This window comes from Falco rusticolus, chromosome 4 (genome assembly GCF_015220075.1).
Source record: "Falco rusticolus isolate bFalRus1 chromosome 4, bFalRus1.pri, whole genome shotgun sequence".
In the NCBI taxonomy this organism is placed as follows: Eukaryota; Metazoa; Chordata; class Aves; order Falconiformes; family Falconidae; genus Falco; species Falco rusticolus.
Window position 1 is genome coordinate 104,750,521 of NC_051190.1, and position 18,948 is coordinate 104,769,468.

Consider the following 18,948-nt stretch of genomic DNA (forward strand, 5'->3'; position numbering starts at 1 on the left):
GTGGCCGTATAAATCTGCCTTCTAGGAAAGACCAGATCTCAAGGAGAGGTTTTATTTTTCCAAAAAGTTTATTTTTATTATACATAATATAGTATGAAAGGAATCTGGTGCTTCTCTCCTCTTCAGACCCATACAGAAATACGACCTGTGAAATTGATTTTGGAAACCAAGGCATATTCCTTGTAAACTGGTAAACTGGTAAACTGGTGTGGTGGGTTGGAGGAGCAGCAAGGACCACTTGCGGCATAGTTGGTCGCTGGTTTTAAGTGGATGATGGAAAGTAAAAGGCTAATCCCCTTGCTTTCAGAATGACGTTTGTGGCTCTTCTAGCTCTGTTACTGAATTACTGCAGTCCTACAGACCAGCAAAGCACGCTTAACCCTGACCCAAAACCAGAGCTGGCTGGGAAGGGGAAAGAGCTTTCATGTGCAGGAGGAGGACCGCTGCTTCCCCCGTGGGTCAGCCCGAGGGGCAGTGACCAGCAGGCAGGTAGGGTGCATCACCCCCACCACCTCCAGCCCCTCTCCAGCTGCCTTGGAAAGGGAAACAGGCTGTGCTGGAGGCCAAAGCTGGCCAAAGCCAACGCGATGAGATCAGGGTCACCTTACTTGGGTGCCGGGAGGGGTGCAAGGCAGCAGGGGACTTACCCGGGTTGCAGTCTGTGAGGAGGGAGCAGATGGAGAGGAGAACTTTAGAAATGGTTAACGCTGGACTCCAGTTGTCTTTTAAAATGTCCAGGCAGATGACGCCTTGGCTGTTAATGTTACAGTGGTAGATTCTTGTCCGAAACGTTACCTGCAAGAAACGGGCGTTAGCAGGCGCGCTGGGCTGGCGCACGCAGCGTGCTGCAGCCACGGGCAGCACCAGCCCGGGGGAAGGCCGAGCCCTGCGCGCTGCCGGCCGGGGGCTGCCCGGGCCGCCACCGCCCCCTGGCGGCCTCCGTCGGGAGCGCACCGGCCCCGCCGCCCGGCGGGCTGGGAACGGCGGCGCTGGCCACCGGTGGTTCCAGGGTGAAACGACGGATCCAGCTTCCCCCCCCCCCCCCCCCGCCCCGCCCCGCCCGCGTCCTCGGTGCCAAAGGCAAACCCAAAAGAGCCTCATCTGAAATGTAATAAGAAATAAAAGTCTCCGGAGCGCGCGGCGGGTCCCCGTGGGCAGCGTTCCGCGCGCCGTGGCAGGTGACGGCACGGGTGTCCCATCCCAAAGGTGGGTGACTTCGGGGAGCCCCGCGGGGAATCCCTCCGGCCCTCAGGGGCTCACGGCTGACAACACATTCACCGCCTCCCTGCGAAACAACGGCCGGTTCCCAGCCTGGGGCGCTTACGGTCACCGTGAAACCCAGGTTGCGGTTGTTTTTTAAAATTTTTAAATTATAATTTCTATGTTTTTTTGCTTTATTATTTTTTTTTTTTATCTTTTTGCTCACAGTGGCAAAGGGTCCTGGGGCTTTAACACGAAGCCCTTTTCTCCTGCTGGGCTCCCAAGGACTTTTTAAAATCCCCCAGGCAGGCAGGCCGGGGCACTTGGAATCGCGACTCCCATCGCTCCTGAGAGCTCAGCGATCGGGGGAGTTGGTTGGATTTTATTATCTTCAGATCTGGGAGATGCGAGTGAGCCGGGCAGCTTGCCACAGAAGTTATCCGAAAGGGAAACAAAAGCACCACGAGACGTTTTCAGGAGCAGACAATGTGACCTGCAGAAAGGCCTTACTCTGACTCACTGGTTGAACAGGGACAACAAATTTGGTGGAATTTGCATGGATTAAGATTATCTGCATGAATAAAGGCTGGTGGGTTCATGCCCTAAATCCTCAGAATTTGTCAGCTCTCCACACCCACAAATTTTATTGTCTGTTTATAGGTCACAGGGGTATTTGCAAAACACACTCGATAAGTGTGTGGTATGACAAGAACACACTAGTGCTTTCTCTCAAGACAAGACCAGCCCACACATTAAGCTTGCCAGCCAACCCTCATTTTTTCTACTGCCTTTCTGATGCAAAAAATTTTGCCTGTGCCCCTCCCTCTCACAGGTTCGGGGAGCAGGCACAGGGTGGGGTGACACAGCTCCGAAACCCCAGTGCCGTGCAGCGTCGCTCCCAATGCACAGAGCGCATGGGCTATTTTCACGCTTGCAAAAGCAGTTTCTTGTCATACAGGAGCCACCCACAGCGCACGCTTCGAGAGACTTTCTGCTTTGTTCCTTGTAAGCTGCTTTGATTGTAGATTAAAACAGGAAGCAAACAAACAAAACCCCCCAAATCCCTACACTTTTGCACATTACATGTGGGAATAGCAAAATGAGTGCAGGAAAGGGGAGATGTGCCCCCCTCCCACACCTTCAGCAACAAGCTGCAACTCCAAAATCAAGAACACCTGCGGCTTTCTACCCAGGGAACCTTGGAGGTACAGCAGGTCAGAAAACAAAACGACCCGTTTCCCAGATCATCTAATCCTCTGAGGAGAAGCAGCAATGACTCCCTACAGTCATGTGGAAGCCCATCAGCCTGAGCAGAGGGTAGATCTGACACTGTGGTACCTGTCCCAGCTCATGCTGTTTAGGGGAGAACAGAAGTTTATGGCATTTGCAGCTGCTGGCAATGGCTCTGCCTTGGGATCTTCAGTCCAGCCCCACTGCTCATTCAGTATTTCTCTATCTGACCTGCAGCTTTGGTCTCCTTCCAAGAAGACTTCTACACGCAGGTGAGGTAATAATTTTAACAGATTAAACACTTCCAGAAGGGGAAGCATGGAGTATTTCCAAGCTGATACAATAAGGACCAAATTAACAGAAAGGTCAAGAGTTCTAATTTGTTAAGACAAAGTTGTTAATTCTGATTCTGAGCACAAAAGCTAAATACTCTGTAGGCAGTCTCTCAGTCCAGTTGACTAATAACTGATATCAAAGCATGAATCCTGTTTGCCTTTAAGAACAAGACCTACTTTTTAATTATTATTCATGGAGGAGGAGAAAAAAAAAAAAAAAGAGAGAGAGAGAGAAAAACAACTCCCATGTATTTGCAGAGCAGCCTGGTTCCTTAAGAAACCTTAAGGTATAATCCTTAAGGGTTACAGCCATGGCATCAAAAGCAGTTTTCTCCACTTAGAGAAGCTCTACCTAACCAAAGCACTGTGGGAAAAATATAAATTTGTTTTCACTTAAGCAGCAAGTCAGAACTGGGATGGTGTTAAGACACACGTAGTCCAGCTGTTTGCCATTTAGCATTTTTGCTGATGGTACAAAAGCCAGTCATGCAGGGAAACCAAATGAAGCTGGGAGAGGGGGAGGAACTGGAGGCCAACTTAAAAACAACCCAATATTTAAAGTAAATGTTCATTACACTGTAAGGGGAGGGGCAAGTGTCACAAACCTAGCAGATTCAGACCAAAACCAAGAGAAACTGAGTTACTTGGAAGGTAGTACAATGTATTCAGGGTCAAAAGAACAGCCTGTGGAACAGCAGAAAAATACAGTGTAACTGAACGATCCTCTGGAAATGTCCCACCTGAGATTACATTACTGCAGTAACTACACAGAGTTAAGCACAGCTTTTGAAAAGACATAAAAGCAGCTAATCTCAGCCTTACCCCAAAGTGATAGCAGAGGTTAATTTACACAAGCTGCAAAATGGGAGTGGGGGGAAGGAAGCGGTTAGAGGTTATTAATACAAATGATCAAAGCACACACCAAGTCACCACAGCTACTGTTTTCACCTCAATAAATGAAATCTAACCCAACTACAATGTAACTCTTGGGAAAACCTCCGTTGTAATAGTACAGAAGAATAGCAATCAACTTGAGGACTAAGTATTGGACTCTTAAATTCTAATTATACTTGTTCATCGGATTCTCCCGAATCCAGGTCCACCTAGCATGTGCCTAACACAACTACTGTCTGAAACAAAGGCAAACCCAGAATACCACAGAAAATGAGAAAATGTAAAAGCAGAGAACAGATTAACATCTTCAAAGTACTGTATGGAATGCTCCGTAAATGCAAAAGAACTCCATTATACATATTTAGGACAGGACAGAGAGTATCTGTCCCTGTATCAGATTTCTCCCACTGAAGTTCCTGGTACTGTGCAATGCATTTCCAAGTAAAATTTCAAGCTCTTTAAATTCTCCATCCTCAAGTACAGCAGTGCAGTCCCTCTCTATATCCTTCCAGGGATTTAATACCACTTCCAGCACAGTCTTCCAAGCTCTCCTATAGCAACATCCTCCCCCCAAAAGTTTGTTCCAACATACTGAATCTAACCCTCAGCTGGAGTCAGACCCAGTCCTCAAAGGCTGCCCTTGTATATCCTTCACCACACATCTCCAGGACGCTCATCAGCCACACAGACACGTCAGCAGTGGCTGTGCCCCAACACCTTCTCACGCATATTGCTAAGGGCTGGTAAGCCCACCAGGATGGCCAGTTTCACCTCACTTTACTTAACAAAGTAAAACCTTTAATGACATTCCACTTTCAAGTTATGAAATGTGTTCTACTATAGACACTTCACCATGGGGCAGCCCCCAACAGGGACTGTCCTTGTGAGAATTACCAAGGATTCAAAGAAGCAGCAGAGGTTCTTCCCCTGGTCTTGTAAGGCTTACCAAGAAGATTCAAGGAAAACTAGTCCTTTCACTCTAGAGAGCTTAATCTTTACAGAGGTCAAGGCTTCTGAAATGACCTTCACCCACTCTACTGCTCTACCAGTGCTTATCATCAAAATGATACACTGGGTTTTGTTACAACTATCTGTTTCTTTATTTCTTGCCCTATAAGACAAATACAGGAAGGCTATGGGGTAAGTACATTAGTCCTACCACTTCCAGATGACCCACAAACAATATTTATCAGTCACTGCAAGCAGCTGGACAATCTGAAATCAACAAATTAGTAGGAATAAAGCAGGAGCCATATGATATTTATATTTTCCACACCATCATTTATTAATACTACCACAGGTGTTAACACAGGAGCTGCTATAAGTCTTTGGTTCTCAGCAAAAGAAATGTTCTTCATTTAAACCTTAAGTACCCAAGTAGCGCAAGTGCATTCTATTAGAGCACTACTATGCTCATGTCAATGTGACTGAAGCTGTGTGTATTTTATTTCCACACATATATGTGGTTAGTAAACCAATTTGGACTCTGCGAGATGAAAGATTCATTGTAAATGCAACTCTGCTACAATACAGTGAATCTCCATTAAACTAGTCTTTTAAGGCCTCACTAAGTGGCGCCTGTTTTCTTTGCGTCTGGGTGAGGGTTTACATCCAAAGATAAAGGCAAAGAGATCCCTGTCAGAAGCGCCGAGCAGAAAGCAGGGCTGAGCTGGAACAAAACTATATCTCTGGTTCTGCGTCAGGGAACTTGGCACACGTGGCTGTCTCAATGCCACTGATAGTTACATTACAGTCCTGTGAAGCATCAGGCTGGGTAAGCCTGGGACGATAAATGCTTCTGACTGTAGCATAGAAAGCAAAGGTGCAGTAAAGCACACATGGAAAGGTAAAAGCTCCCTCTTTAAATACTTACTGGGCTCATGACATAAGATATTGCATATAGTTGGATGGACAATAAATTCTCCAATGCAAACTAATTAAACCAAAATAATGAAAGACTATGCTGCACTGAATTAAATTCTAACACAAGACAACCATCTGTGCTGCCAGAGAGCCTCCAAAGAGGGATGGACAGGTGTCAGCAGGAAATCACTGGAAATGTCCCAAGGTAGAACATGCTGCTTGTGAACGGGAGCCCTAGCTTAAGGGTAGAATTTAAGGTCCTGTCGAGAATACCAGAAACCCTGAAGTTATGCTAGCAGGAACAGTCAAACAGTTTCCTTAATTTGGGAAGCTTGTATTAATTTGCCCGGTATGACAAAGTCTGGTATGGCAAGTCCTTTCTACTGCAGACTAGACCAAGGCCTGAAGGCGGGACAGTCACTGGCATTTATCTCATCAATGCAATGAGTTTTAAGTCAAAAACATGCAATAAATGCCTTCAGATACAAGGCAAACACGAAGTGTATACAACAACCACCTCTTCTTGTAACGCAGTACTCTTCCTCTGGCCAAGTATGTGAACCGCAAGATAACATTCACCTGCACCGGTATTTGCCTTGTAGCATTGAAAAACAGCAATACTGGAATGTAAGAAGAGCTTCACAAATATAACACACCTACGGAAAAAGTTTGTTACTGTCCAAGTAGGTGAACACCACAAGTACCCAACAAAACTGAAAGACTAAATACTACTTTAGTGGCCAAAACACACGTAACTGTTACGTTTATGGTAACCGAGTTGTTTGAGAAACAAGTATTTGTATCCTTTCTCCTCCCCTCAAGGTTATTTACTTTTCAGTTTCTCAGTCCTGTCCCAATGCTTGCATTAATTACTTAGGATTTCTTATAAACAGAAGTAGGGAAAAAGAAAACAAGCTCTAAAACAGCGATCAAGAGGACTGGAAAAGCTGTTAACATTAGCTAACAGAAACCAACACAATGTCTGAAATGAGCTTAAGCTTGTTCTCAAAGAGAGCGGCTTTCAAATGGGCTGCATGCCATTAACACGGCCTGCTGCTGGATGGTCTGTTGAGTGCTCATGACTTAGGACATCAGCAACGGTCTCTTACCTTTGGAGGCTTGAAAGGATATTCTGGTGTAAATGTGATGTCAAGGAAGAAAACGCCTCCCTCATAGACTGAACCTGGAGGTCCTAGAATGGTTGATCTCCATTCGTAGATGTTGTCACCTTTGGGGCCAGCACTAAGAGATAAAAAAAAAACCAAATGGTTTAAGAACATTACTACAGTTAAAATAAATATGATGTCTTACATTCTTCAGGTATGACATGGAAGGAAATTTTCAGTGTTAGAATTCATATACCACCTGAAGTAAAGACAGGGATTAAAAGTAGATTAAATGCTTCCAAAACCTTGGAGATCTCACCTGGACTTATCAGTGTTCCAGCCTGCTCAGCAAAGCTGAGAAACTAGAGGTGGGGTATGGCTTTCTGCTTCTCTTTCCCGATTGTTACAACAGTTGTATTGCCCAGAACTACTCTTAAACGTGCTACACAATCTCTACACAACAGGAAAGCTAAGTTTCAAAGAACAATTTCCTACTTATTTCAGAAATGGCTCTCCCAGCTCAGCCTTAATAAAACTGTGCCACATCAAAGGCCATATTAAAATCAAGGACTTTTATTAATCTTGTGTGCTCTTTAAAATCAAAACATATTCCTGTATTATTGCTAAACCAAGACTCATGGTATAACTGAAGGAAGGCAAATACACGATAATACTCTTAAATGTAAAAATTTCCTACACTTTTATTATTTTGCTACACTGATTTCTAAAACAACACCGCATGAAGTCATCTCATTGATACTATTTGTATGGTGGAACTGCTTTTGTAAGAGGAATTAAAATCGCTATATCAAATTAAAACAGTGCTTTCTCAAATCAGCTTTACCTAATTCTAGATTCTCCCTCACCTGCCAGCAGCTCACCAAGAACAGTATAAACTAAAGGTGCTGTGGAACACAAATACCTGCTTGTTGAAAATTAGTTTTACTGAGATCCTCAGCCAGTTGTATTCTGTAGCATGCCATATGTCACTGAGTATTTCAAAGTACAGCTCAACCTATAAAGCCATTAATGGTTTAGGACTCCATTGCTGCCTCTTTCTGTGTTGCTACAGTAGTATTTCATCTGTAAGGTGCCAGAGCTGAAAACTCCCTTTGCATAAAAGGGAGGTGCTGACACAGCTTTTTTCCATCACGGATGTGCTATGACTCTGGAAATCTCTTCTCCCCTTGTTCTGTAAGGGGACAGAATTTAACATCCCTAATATATCGAAAACAGCCTTCACCTTCTTTCCCCATTCTTTTGATAAAGCTAATATAAGACAGAAGGATAAAAAAAAAGCTCTTTTCATACCATAACACTGATGGAGCAGTATTACCTGAGAGGGAAGGCAATCCAATAAATTCAACATACACACGACAATATGCATTTGATTAATGTGAAGGGAACCAGAGTAATTGCTAGGTGTTAGTAACAGTGTTACAAATAGAAATACAATTACAAAACCGTAAATTCTCAACATAACAACAGTGATCAGAGACATGCTTTTTTCCTCTGCTCTTTGCAGTACTGTTGAACAATTCTTGACAGCAGAGGAATCAACGGAGAGAAAGGGAGTTAATTCTGTTATCAAACCTAAAATTTTATTTTCATATTAAACTAAAAAATAAGAGTTCACAACACGTTGGTGCTAAATAGTTCAACAGCAGCAAAGCTATGACTAAAAGCATGCTTCCAGGGGAAGGAAAGCATATGAGAAAGCAGTAAGGGGAGACCAGTTCTCTGCCAAGCGAAGCACCAGCCCCAAGGGAAAGATTTCTCTCCTCAGACCACAAAACCCCGTGCAGCTCAAGATCAGTACTAAATTAAAGTCATTCCATCCTGAACACTACTGGCATCCCACTCCACTTAATGACTTGTCCCTGTCCTATGCAGGTCTATATATTTGGGCACTCAGTACTCTCCAGCTACCACTTGTGCATTAGGCTGGAAGAGCATTGTATTTCGACAGGAAGCTCTACCTCTTGCAAGACACCAGCTTAACTGTGCAAACTTACTGAAAAGGACTCTCTGGGGCACCCTTAGCCACCACTCCAAGGAATCACCTCTTTATGTACATATTAGCAACCTCCTGACACACTGTCATTACTGCAAGTTGCACCAGTGATCATTCCCCCGCTCCCTCCCCTAAAGATGGAGCTACTGAACGGAACAGGTACTTCAACTTTGTTAGCACCGATTTACTGTTGGAATTTATACCACAAGAACTGCCAACTGGGAGCACTTCAGCACTCAAGAAATGTGATGTGCGATTAGCACTGAATACAGCCCTCTGAACCAACGAGAAATATTTCAACACTCTGCATTTTATTTCCAGCTTCAACCCAAAGGACTGTCAATAAAAAAATCCCACAGACTTAAAAAAAAAAAATATAGTATTATTTGTAATAGTCTTAGAAATCTCTTGTATCCTATTAGGTTTCCAATTAGAGCTATCACCGCATGCAAGCAACATACTGCTAGACCTCTGTATTAAAAGAGTGCCACATCTTTTTGTAAGACATCAGTAGGCTTTAGGAGTGACGCACTAAGCTTACCTTTTAAGCTTTTCACAATTCAATTAACAGACTGAAATAGCTGTAGATGTCCGATTTTTACACATTAACATTGATTTCCGACAAAGGAAAGACTGCAAGAGGAAGATGCAAGTCAGCTTCAGAGTGCGATATTGCTTGGATTTAATTTAGGATTAGGTAATATCAAGCAGCTCAAGACGTCCCAGTGCTTAATAGAAAAGCGACAATACCGGACCACAGCATAAGTGCAATGGCACTAACTTTTGGTGGAAATACAAAAACTGTCAAAGGTTAAAGATTACATTCTTTGTTTAAAATCCTTGTAATTATCTCCCTGGAAAACAAATTCACTGATGCATAGACACAGGGCTCACAGGCACAGCTGCCGTCTTGCCTGACGTGTGTCACCACTGTGCTCAAATTAAGTGTCTATATCTACCAATGCAACATTTTGAAGCTGTGCAACATACGACCAGTGGGAAGACAATTTTAACCAATTAAACAGAAATTGTTTCCACTGCAAGACAAGAGTATGAAAGCAACAGCTTTCTGTATTGAACTCAATAGCCCACAACCTCTTTACTTCCCAAGAAAGAAATGAGACTAAGACTGGTAATGCAGAGCAAAAGTTGACATCCAACAGAAGACTGAAAAAACCCCAACCCATCATTTCGTATCAGGCAGCATGTGCTACACAGCAGTGCAACAGGGATCTCACTTCCCTGGAAAAACAGTGATATACTCAGTGAAGATGTGCTGCACCCGCTGCAGCAAATGTTCCTGATCATTCCCAAGTTGCTGCTGGCTTATCCTCTGGACAGATATTATGACAGTAATACCCTTAGAGAACTGCCCAGTGTCAAGGTAATTTTTGTTCAAGGACTATCTAACTTTTCAAGTCTAGGAACAGGAGCCTGAATCCTGGTAAATGCAAGGCAAGAGAGAATCTTGGCACAGGTGAGACCAAGCACGAAGTTCTGCCTGGGCCAAGTCCCAGCCAACCTTGTATCTCTCTGGAAAAGCCTCATCCTGCTCTGCCTCCCTTTGCTGGAAGGCACTATGTTTCTTCCCAACTTAAAAACCAAACAGGTAAGTTAGAAACACCTGCAGCGGAGGCCGGGGGGCAGAACGATGGCCAGGTAAATTGGCTGCATGCTCAGATGCCTTGCAGTACCGAGCAATTGTAAACATAGGCCTCTGGCTCAGAGATGAAGTGGGCATGGAGAAGACACACACACCACACACATACATTTTTGCGTGTATTGAAAAGGCTGAAATGACAGATAGTCTGCAAGAACAGCCAACCTGCAGCTTTTTCTTAAGCCAGCCAGATAGAACCTCCACCACAGGCCTGCATTACATGGTACCTCTCTGCTCTGCCCAGCCATCCCTGTGCAAATCCCCCAGAGCATACCTATGCCATGGAGAGAAGGCAGGACTTTTTGGGCTTCGCTACATACAGCTAACGCACAAAAATCTGGGAACATGCTGCTGGTACTTTCCAGGAGAATGACTCAAAGTCCACTGTTTATGTCAACTTGCTAGTACTTTTGGAAACTACCTGGTCCTTTCTAGGAATTGACCAAATGATAACGTATGCTTTCCCTCTAGTGAAGACGCTGCCTGGTGAATGCTTGAGTTCCTCCTCTTTGAGATCCAGAAAGCACACCAATAGCAATCACTGTAGTGATAAATGAATCAAAATCAGTTGATGCTACAGACACTAAGTTAATATCCTGATATACCAAAGCAGTGCATATTCCTTTTAAAAGCTAACTAATTTAGCAGAGTAGTTTAGAAATGCCAGAGACTGCTACCTGTAAGGGTGGTAAGAAGGAGGGCAATTTCATGGTATGCTGAAGCAAATAACAGCTAATGAAAACCTACAGTATGTTTCAGTTAAAACCACAAGTAACAGAACCACGAACTCATACTCCAGCTACTCCATATCCCTAGATGCTGTTTTTGAGGCTACTTTGCCCTGAACAGAAGGAGTCTGATGCAAGTAGCTAAGCTGTTTTGAAGTTGCACACTTGTGGAAAATAAATATAATTTCCAAAAACACTGCAGACATGACCTCTTCCAAGGGACACAGGTTCAAATCAGAAAGCAAACAACATACTAACGGCACATGGGAATTCCAAGGTAGCAGAGAATCTCCAACATAAAGTTGCACCATTACAAACTGACAGACGTTTTGTTTGTTTGTTTTATTTTGTAGTAAGGAACAGTGAATGAATGTACATGGAATTGTGCCTCTGTCATGTACACAACACCTTACTAAGCAGATTTAGGAAATTTCAGTTGTCTGTTAGAAGGCCTCTTCCCCCCACCTTTTCTCTCCTTCCCCCCCCCCCCCCCCTTTTATTTTATTTATTTATTTTTTTTTAAATGCAAGCCCAAAATGCATTAGAAATCTTGACTGGCAAGGAGGTAGGATATCATTCTCACATGAAGTTCTGGTGCACCTTGATTTTCCCTCCTAATCCACCCCATTCCTGACCTCAGAGTAAATACGCTTTCTTTTCAGGTAGTCCAAGCGGGTCTGCTTGGTGAGCTTGCTCACCTACACTGTTAGGCTGAATTAGGTGCAGAGATTGCAAAAGTAACTGAGAAGTCCCAGATCCCTGGGAAAGGCAGGTGCAGGGTGTAAAAAGAGGCAGGACAGCTCATCTAGCTTAGCACTGAAAAACACACGCTTACAAAATCCCTCATTCAAAGAAGCTTGCTTAAAGATCTGTAGAGCAAAATTGTGTTAAAAATGGGAATGTCAACAGAGTTAAAACCAAAGAAACAAAAAAGCAGCTACACTTTGGCTACACTTCAAAAATCTTCATTTTAATGGATAGCTCTATGTTTAGAAATAAATTGTCAACTTCGGCACATGCTTTAGCTACCAAAATGTTTTAGTTTTATTACCATAGCACTGAGACACTCCATTCACAGACAGGATGTCACTAAGCTAAGCGTGCTGCAATGCAATCCAAAGACTCATGTACACAACTTACACAGGCTTTTCAATTACAAAATAAGCATTAAAACATTACATAGCTATTAGGAAGAAATTCAACGAGACAAGACAGAAGTAATTAAAAGGATACCCTGGGCCATCCATTTAATTGCCATTTTTCAGTCAAGTAGTTTAAAAGCAGGATATAATTTTCTTGCCACCCATTTTTAGTCAAAGAAAAGAAATGAAAGGAAAAGAAAAAAAAAAAAGAAAAAGAAAAATCGTAACACAACAAAACCTCTTCTGTGCAACCGTGGAAAATAAAAGGTAACGTACTGAATCAGCACGTGACTATGTGAATCAAAGTGGTATCTTTTGCCCACTGTCACACACAACCAAGCCACTACTATGTGTTAACATTAGCTAAAAACGATAGCTTGACCATAGGTGAAATGCCTGTGAGCTTTCAGACATGCAGAGAAAAGACAGCAAGAGGAAAAAGTTGCAGCTGGCTTTTATTAAAACATAAGAAGGGAGCAAAGGAGGGAAAGGAGAGCTAAGTGAGCAAAGATGGAACATTATATTGCTACAGCAATCCCAACCATAAAACTACAAAAACAAAACTTAATTTTCCGTGCAATGCATGTTCATAGGCATGGTTTTCAACTACAAAGCAGTAAATATTATTATTTTCCTTGTAAATCATTGAAGGTATTGCATTTTCTGTCTTAAATTTAAAATGGCAGTCACAATATTGTCGCACAAGGGTAGGGTATCTTACAAATCCCGCCACATTTCTAACAGGGAAGAGCATGCACAAAATTTCTGTTCTAGCACTGGCAAAGCTTTTCCCTTAAGTATCAGACTGATGTAAAAATTGGGGAGGGCAGGTTTGAGAAATTGCACGTAAATGGCACAAAGCTTAAACTGGCGGATAAACAGTGCAGCGAATTACATTCTTATGAGGTTAAAAAAAGGAACTAAATAACTAAATAGCTCTGATAATGGAACTGATAAGGTGTTATGCAGGAATTTATGAGACTTCAAGGAAAACTGTTTCAGGGGGATTTCTTTGTGGGAAGAAAAAAAAAAAAGACTGGGTTTTTCAGTTTATATAAAAAAAATACTTGGCAATAAGATCACACAACAACCAAGAGCCTCATTGTTGCCAAGATCTCACTCTTTTCAATGCCCAGGAGCACTTGCAAATTTAGGACCTTCACCTGAAATATTTCAGTCTCTGCAAAATATTACTGTGAGGTTACTACTAAACTACTTGGTGAAAAGGCCAATGCTCTTGAATAATTTCACTGCAGAGTTTGATTTTTAAACCGGGCTTCAAAGATTTAAAGTAAAATCTCAGTTAACAGGGAGGTCAGAAGGAGACTTATGATATTCTCAGGGGTCTGCTGCAGCTCTATTTAGTTTAACAATAATCACTTCAATTTAGGAGCAAGCCCTAATAAAAAGGTTCAAGAGAAATTAATCCATTTAGCATTGGTTCCAAAATTGAAAATAAATCCAGCCTGCTCAGCTCTCAAGGGCTTCCGTTTTCCTTTGCAGTGGCTTCTTCCCAGCCTTCTCTACTTCAAAGCACTGGAAGTTTGTCCCACTATACGTAGGGACATTTTTGGTGTCCAATATGACTGCAGAAGGCTGTTTCTGCAAGTCTGTGACTTTAGTATGTACAGTATGCAAATACAGAAAATGCCAAACTAAGTAGTCAATGAAATTATTTTCATTGTATGCAAACTGATTTTGCTTTTCTCCTCATAGTTAGAGCTGGACAGCAAGACCAAAAATTAAATATATTAAAATGTACTGACTTATATTTGACCTTGCATCTCCCATTAAATAATACGCTGCATAAGAAACAGTAAAACAAACTGGGAAAGTGTGGAAGAGAATCTGACCCGCCTAACAATTTGCAACAGCTTATTTAACATGACAAGAAGATGTGATGGGAGAAACTGCGCTCTGCCAACTTAACCTTGTGCTATTTTTACATCAGTTTCCCTCCTGCCAGTTGTCACCTGGACTATTAGCTGCCAACATGGGGACAGAAATCCCTTCACACCGTCAGACCTCATTTTCAGTATTGAGGTCCATTCAATATTTATGGTACAGATGTGTAATTGACAATTGGTAAGCTGAACTAGGCACTTTCACAAATGCACTATTTTTGCAATTACACAGCTTGCTTGGGGTCTCTTCACATTCCAACAGGTTTTTGGAAATCGGTATAGAAATATAACTAGTAAACCTATTTGTTTCTCCAATTTCAACGCTTTTGTAAAACACACACACTCTTAAAGCGGTTGCCCAGCACCAAATTGACAGTCCTGTATTTAAAGGTAATAAAGAGAATCAATACTATTAATGAATATGAAAGTTCTTGTGTGTCTAATCTCAAATGTGCTGTACCCCCCAAAAGAAAACCAAAGTTGTACTTTCTCCTGGCACTTATTGGGATGTAGGTTCTTCACACATGGAAAAGAAACTATTCCCTCTGACAACAAAAAATTTCAATAATATCCCCCTCCCACCCATAAGCAGCCCTAACTGTGCCACATTAGATGATGAGAGGGCTCTCCCCTAAATATTGTGCTTTATCCGTCAGTGAAAATAGAAATCCACCCCAATTAACCTGCCATTCCAGAAGCAAGCTGGGACCTACATTTGTGTTTGTCTTCCATGCCCATGTCTTGTCCTGTCTGTACTAGTGTGGGAATATGAAAGGTGGTCTCAATAAACTGATAAAAAAAGCCCAGCACCTCATAAATATTCAGACACCCTGTAGTACATCAGTTGTAAAACTGCTAAGTTTGGACCCATATGATCTGGAGGCTCCTGTCTCTTCAAAAGCCACTTGCCCTGTTTAGGGGAAACAAAAAATACCCAAAAAAGAACCCCAGCTCTTTCCTAAGTCTACCTATCCAGCATTGAGATAACATAGTAGACTGGCTATCTTGTACTTTATCATCAGTTTGCCCTATTGATTTTGTTATAACTCGTAATTATGTAGATCAAGAAATGCATATGCTAAATAACTTAGATCAAAAGGGCAACAGCAGCTACAAACGAGCTTGGAAAAACTGGCCCCAGAAAGTTAAAGATGATGTGTAACACTTGGCAATATGCCCCTGCTGTGCTGAAAATTGAAAGCAGACAAGACTCTCTAACTTCCTCAGACTAGTAAGGACCTGGTTCTTGTGGCTTTACCCAACTGCCTCCTCGAGCTAGTTTCTTACTTCTACAGGGAGGAAAAGGGCTACTTTAAAGAGGGCAGACACTGCGTGCCAGACCGGAGATACACTACCACCTCTTGCATTGAACTACAGGAATTCTGTTTAAAGTTTGTACTCAGAACAGATGATGCAGTATTTTAAGACTGCTAGTTTATATGCAACTAAATTTTCAAGCGAACATAACCTAAGGAAAAAAAACCCAACTGTTAATGTACGACATGCTCCAAAACTGATCCACCTGTCCCACCACCTACCTACCAACCAACTCACCCTAAAAACATGCTACAAATTGAAACAAATCCACCAGCCAGTCAATACCACAGGTCTTTCGCATTAGATCAAGGATAGGCAGAGCCAACATCGCTTAACTAGAGAACCAGGTCATCCCATTATCTTGGCTTCACATTATTATATTCCTTCCCATCAGCATGCCAATGCTGATACCAGTAATGTTACGTTGCTAATCAAAATATATTATGTTTTGAAGGATGCATCTTAACGACACATGAAAACTAGAAAGAAAAAAGAAATGCAATGCGGATGCCATCTTCTCCTTTACTTACATTAAACTCTTTACAATAACTTCCTTTCCTTGCCATTCACTACATAAATCAGACCACTGCATTAGGATTAACTATTTCACTGCAGGCAATAACAACAAAATTACACAAACCACCCGATACCAAAATAAAATTTGATTACTCTTCTCAAAACAGCAGCAAAATATTCTCAATTGTGCTGCACTACCCAGAGTCTCTCTTTCCTATTTTCACAATTCTGAAATACTATCAAAGCTGCCTAGCAGAAAAGTAATTTGAAAGCACTGCCTTTGAGTTCTGAAATTGTGACATGCACAGGCTAGAAATTTTATCTGAGATCTAAGATGAGAGTTTACTATTTTTTGAGTAAAACAAGATTACCTACACTTTAATATAGCACAGCTGCCAGCCAACTACATAGCAGTCACTAAAAATTGTTTATATACCATTGCAAGTTGTTCTCATTAGCAACAGGCACAAGCACGAGCCAGTCACAATAGCTAATCAGCATTTACTGTAGCAGATACATATGTAAGTATTATTCTGAAGCAGACATGAGGGCGAAAGCTTGAAAAACAAACAAACAAAAACTTTCAAGGGATTTAAAAACAGAGAGAGGCTTTTCATTTCTTGATAGTATATTCACATGTTCAAGGATAGCCTGAATAGGCTTTTGTGATGGCTTTCTAAAGTTTTGTTTATTTTTTTGTTTTCAAAGTATTAGGAACCTTAAATTTAACCTACATGAGGAGCCACAAGAGGACTAAGCAGCGCTCTTAAATAACATATACAGTTTTGGGGCCAACTTGCATGCCTTAACTTTAAGGAATGATATAGCCCTTCACAAACTATCTTTTTTTTTCCTCTAGACCCATATTTGGCAATTGATGTTAAGTAACTTCCCCCCAAAGCAAAAAAACGCACGCATCACTGATTTTCAGACTTCCCAATGCCTTCACTTCATGACATTTTCATCTGGAAGTATCTCCTGAATGTAAAGAAACACTAAAGACAGCAAAGTTTCAACTCAGGGCATTACATCACTTACACCTTTTATAAAAAGCATGCCACATTCACACACGTAAAAGCCAACACAGGTGTCTGCCCCTCCCTGATTTCCACCAAAGAGAGAAGACTTAGCAACAATTTAATAAGATGGAAAGACAACACCCATGTGTGGCAGTAAAGTTCTGCTGACAGAGGTCCACAGCAGGCAGGTGAAAGTGAACTGCCAGAGAACGCAAGAAATGCAGGCATCCTTCTGGTCCATCATTCCTGGTCTCACAGAGTTTGGAAACTTCACTCCTACAGCTGACCACTGGCATTCTTAGTTTAAACTTAAGTTTCAACCTTCTGCTGTCATGAAAAAAAAAAACCAAACATGCTAAGTTTAACACCGTAATTAACTAAAAACATGATGCTAAATACTTCATATATGTTCCTGTGATATGGAGGCTTTTCTAGTCGTTAAAAAAAAAAGACATATTTTCTTCATAAACCTCTTGTGCAACCCATGAAGTTCACAGAGAAGGATCTTTAGCGGCATTTAGTAAAAATTTGCATTTCTTTATTGGATGGTGTTGACATTTTAATTGGTAGTAGTGCTAGCATGAGACTTCCTACTATATTTCATAAACAGAAACAGGAGGAAAGCACATCTCACAGACATGTGCAAGGGTTTTAGAGACAAAAGTTTACATTTTCTAACCTTGTAACCTCAGCATTTAGCAAGTAATACCTTAAAGGAAGATTGACAAGATTAGGAGTGAGTTCCTCGGCATCTTCTGAGAGCTGTGTATCATTCTTCTTCTGCAGTTACCATTTCCATACAGAGGGCAACAGAAATAGAGAGGCAAGCCCACAAAACTGCAAAACTGACACAGAGCTAGATGTACAACTTGCACCTAATTTTACACTATTAATTTTTTGAAGAAAACCTGAACATGTTACTTCTAACTAAGCACAAATATGAAACCAGCATAATAGTATGCAGTAGTATAGCAAAACACCTGGAAACCAACAGCCTTGACACTCATGCTTGATGTTATTTTACATACATAAGAAGAGAAAAAGTCTATCATTAGCTGCAAAACACAGGAATTTTGGGTATGGAGGTACCAAAAAGCGCTGTAAGAACAATGAAAAAAATATTTGTTTCCAGTCACTACATCTTCATTCTCTTTGATTTTCTCATTAAAAGTTATTTCAAATACTCCTTTTAGTGAAATAAAGATGTTCAAACTTTAATACCTTTACAATATAAATATACTTACAATATTCACAGGATGTTAGAAAATTGCTCAGCCAGTCTAGGCAATCTCCCCCTGAACTTTCAAAATAATATAATAAAGAGATATTTCTTAAGTTTCCAGAGTCAAGCTCTCATTTCAGAAAGGCCAGTAAATAAAACCCTTAGGGTACACATAAATAACCTGCTGACTAAATCAGTAAGAACAGACATATTCCAAAGGCTGCCGGCACTCCCATCATTAAGACAGACTTCTAATAATTCTTCTAAACAGATCACACACACACAAAAATCACCCCGATGGTAGTATCATTAACAGAATAGGAAACTGACCAATACTAAACGGATTTTTCAATTCAGTCTGTATAAAGACATGTAAAAGGACAGGTCACACGTGTAACTTTCAAGCCATGAGTTAATGATACTACAAACTTTGAAATCTGATCAGGCAAAGTCAACTTTAAGTAGTGGAGTAAGACTCCGAAGTATGAGTGCACTCGTTTTCAGCTTTAAGACTCAATTCCTGGAGAAACATACTAATTTGAGAAAAACATTACAGGGAATACTTTTGGAAATTACTCTTAAAGGTGCTTTTGTCACACATATGTGTATATATATATAGATAGATACATGTGTGTGTCTTTCATAATGCACTAATCTTGTTATAACATGACTTAAACAGTTTTCCCCTATAAAACAACGTTAAAATAAAGCTCAGTCCACCCACTAGTATAACAGAAGCAGTATTACTGCAAAGACTTTTATCACAGGTCCAATGCAAATCTTGCCACAGAACTTTGT

General features: G+C 41.4%; 1 protein-coding gene across 1 annotated transcript in view; it reads right to left on the reverse strand.

The window, feature by feature from the left end:
* LOC119146350 (ubiquitin-conjugating enzyme E2 E1) overlaps positions 1-18,948 on the reverse strand; it is a 45,276-nt gene that overhangs the window by 1,292 nt on the left and 25,036 nt on the right. The window contains exons 5-6 of the mRNA XM_037383853.1: positions 6,632-6,764; positions 648-795 (exon numbers count right to left, since the gene is read on the reverse strand). Of these exons, the coding sequence (XP_037239750.1) occupies positions 648-795; positions 6,632-6,764 (281 nt within the window). The remainder of the gene's footprint in view (positions 1-647; positions 796-6,631; positions 6,765-18,948) is intronic.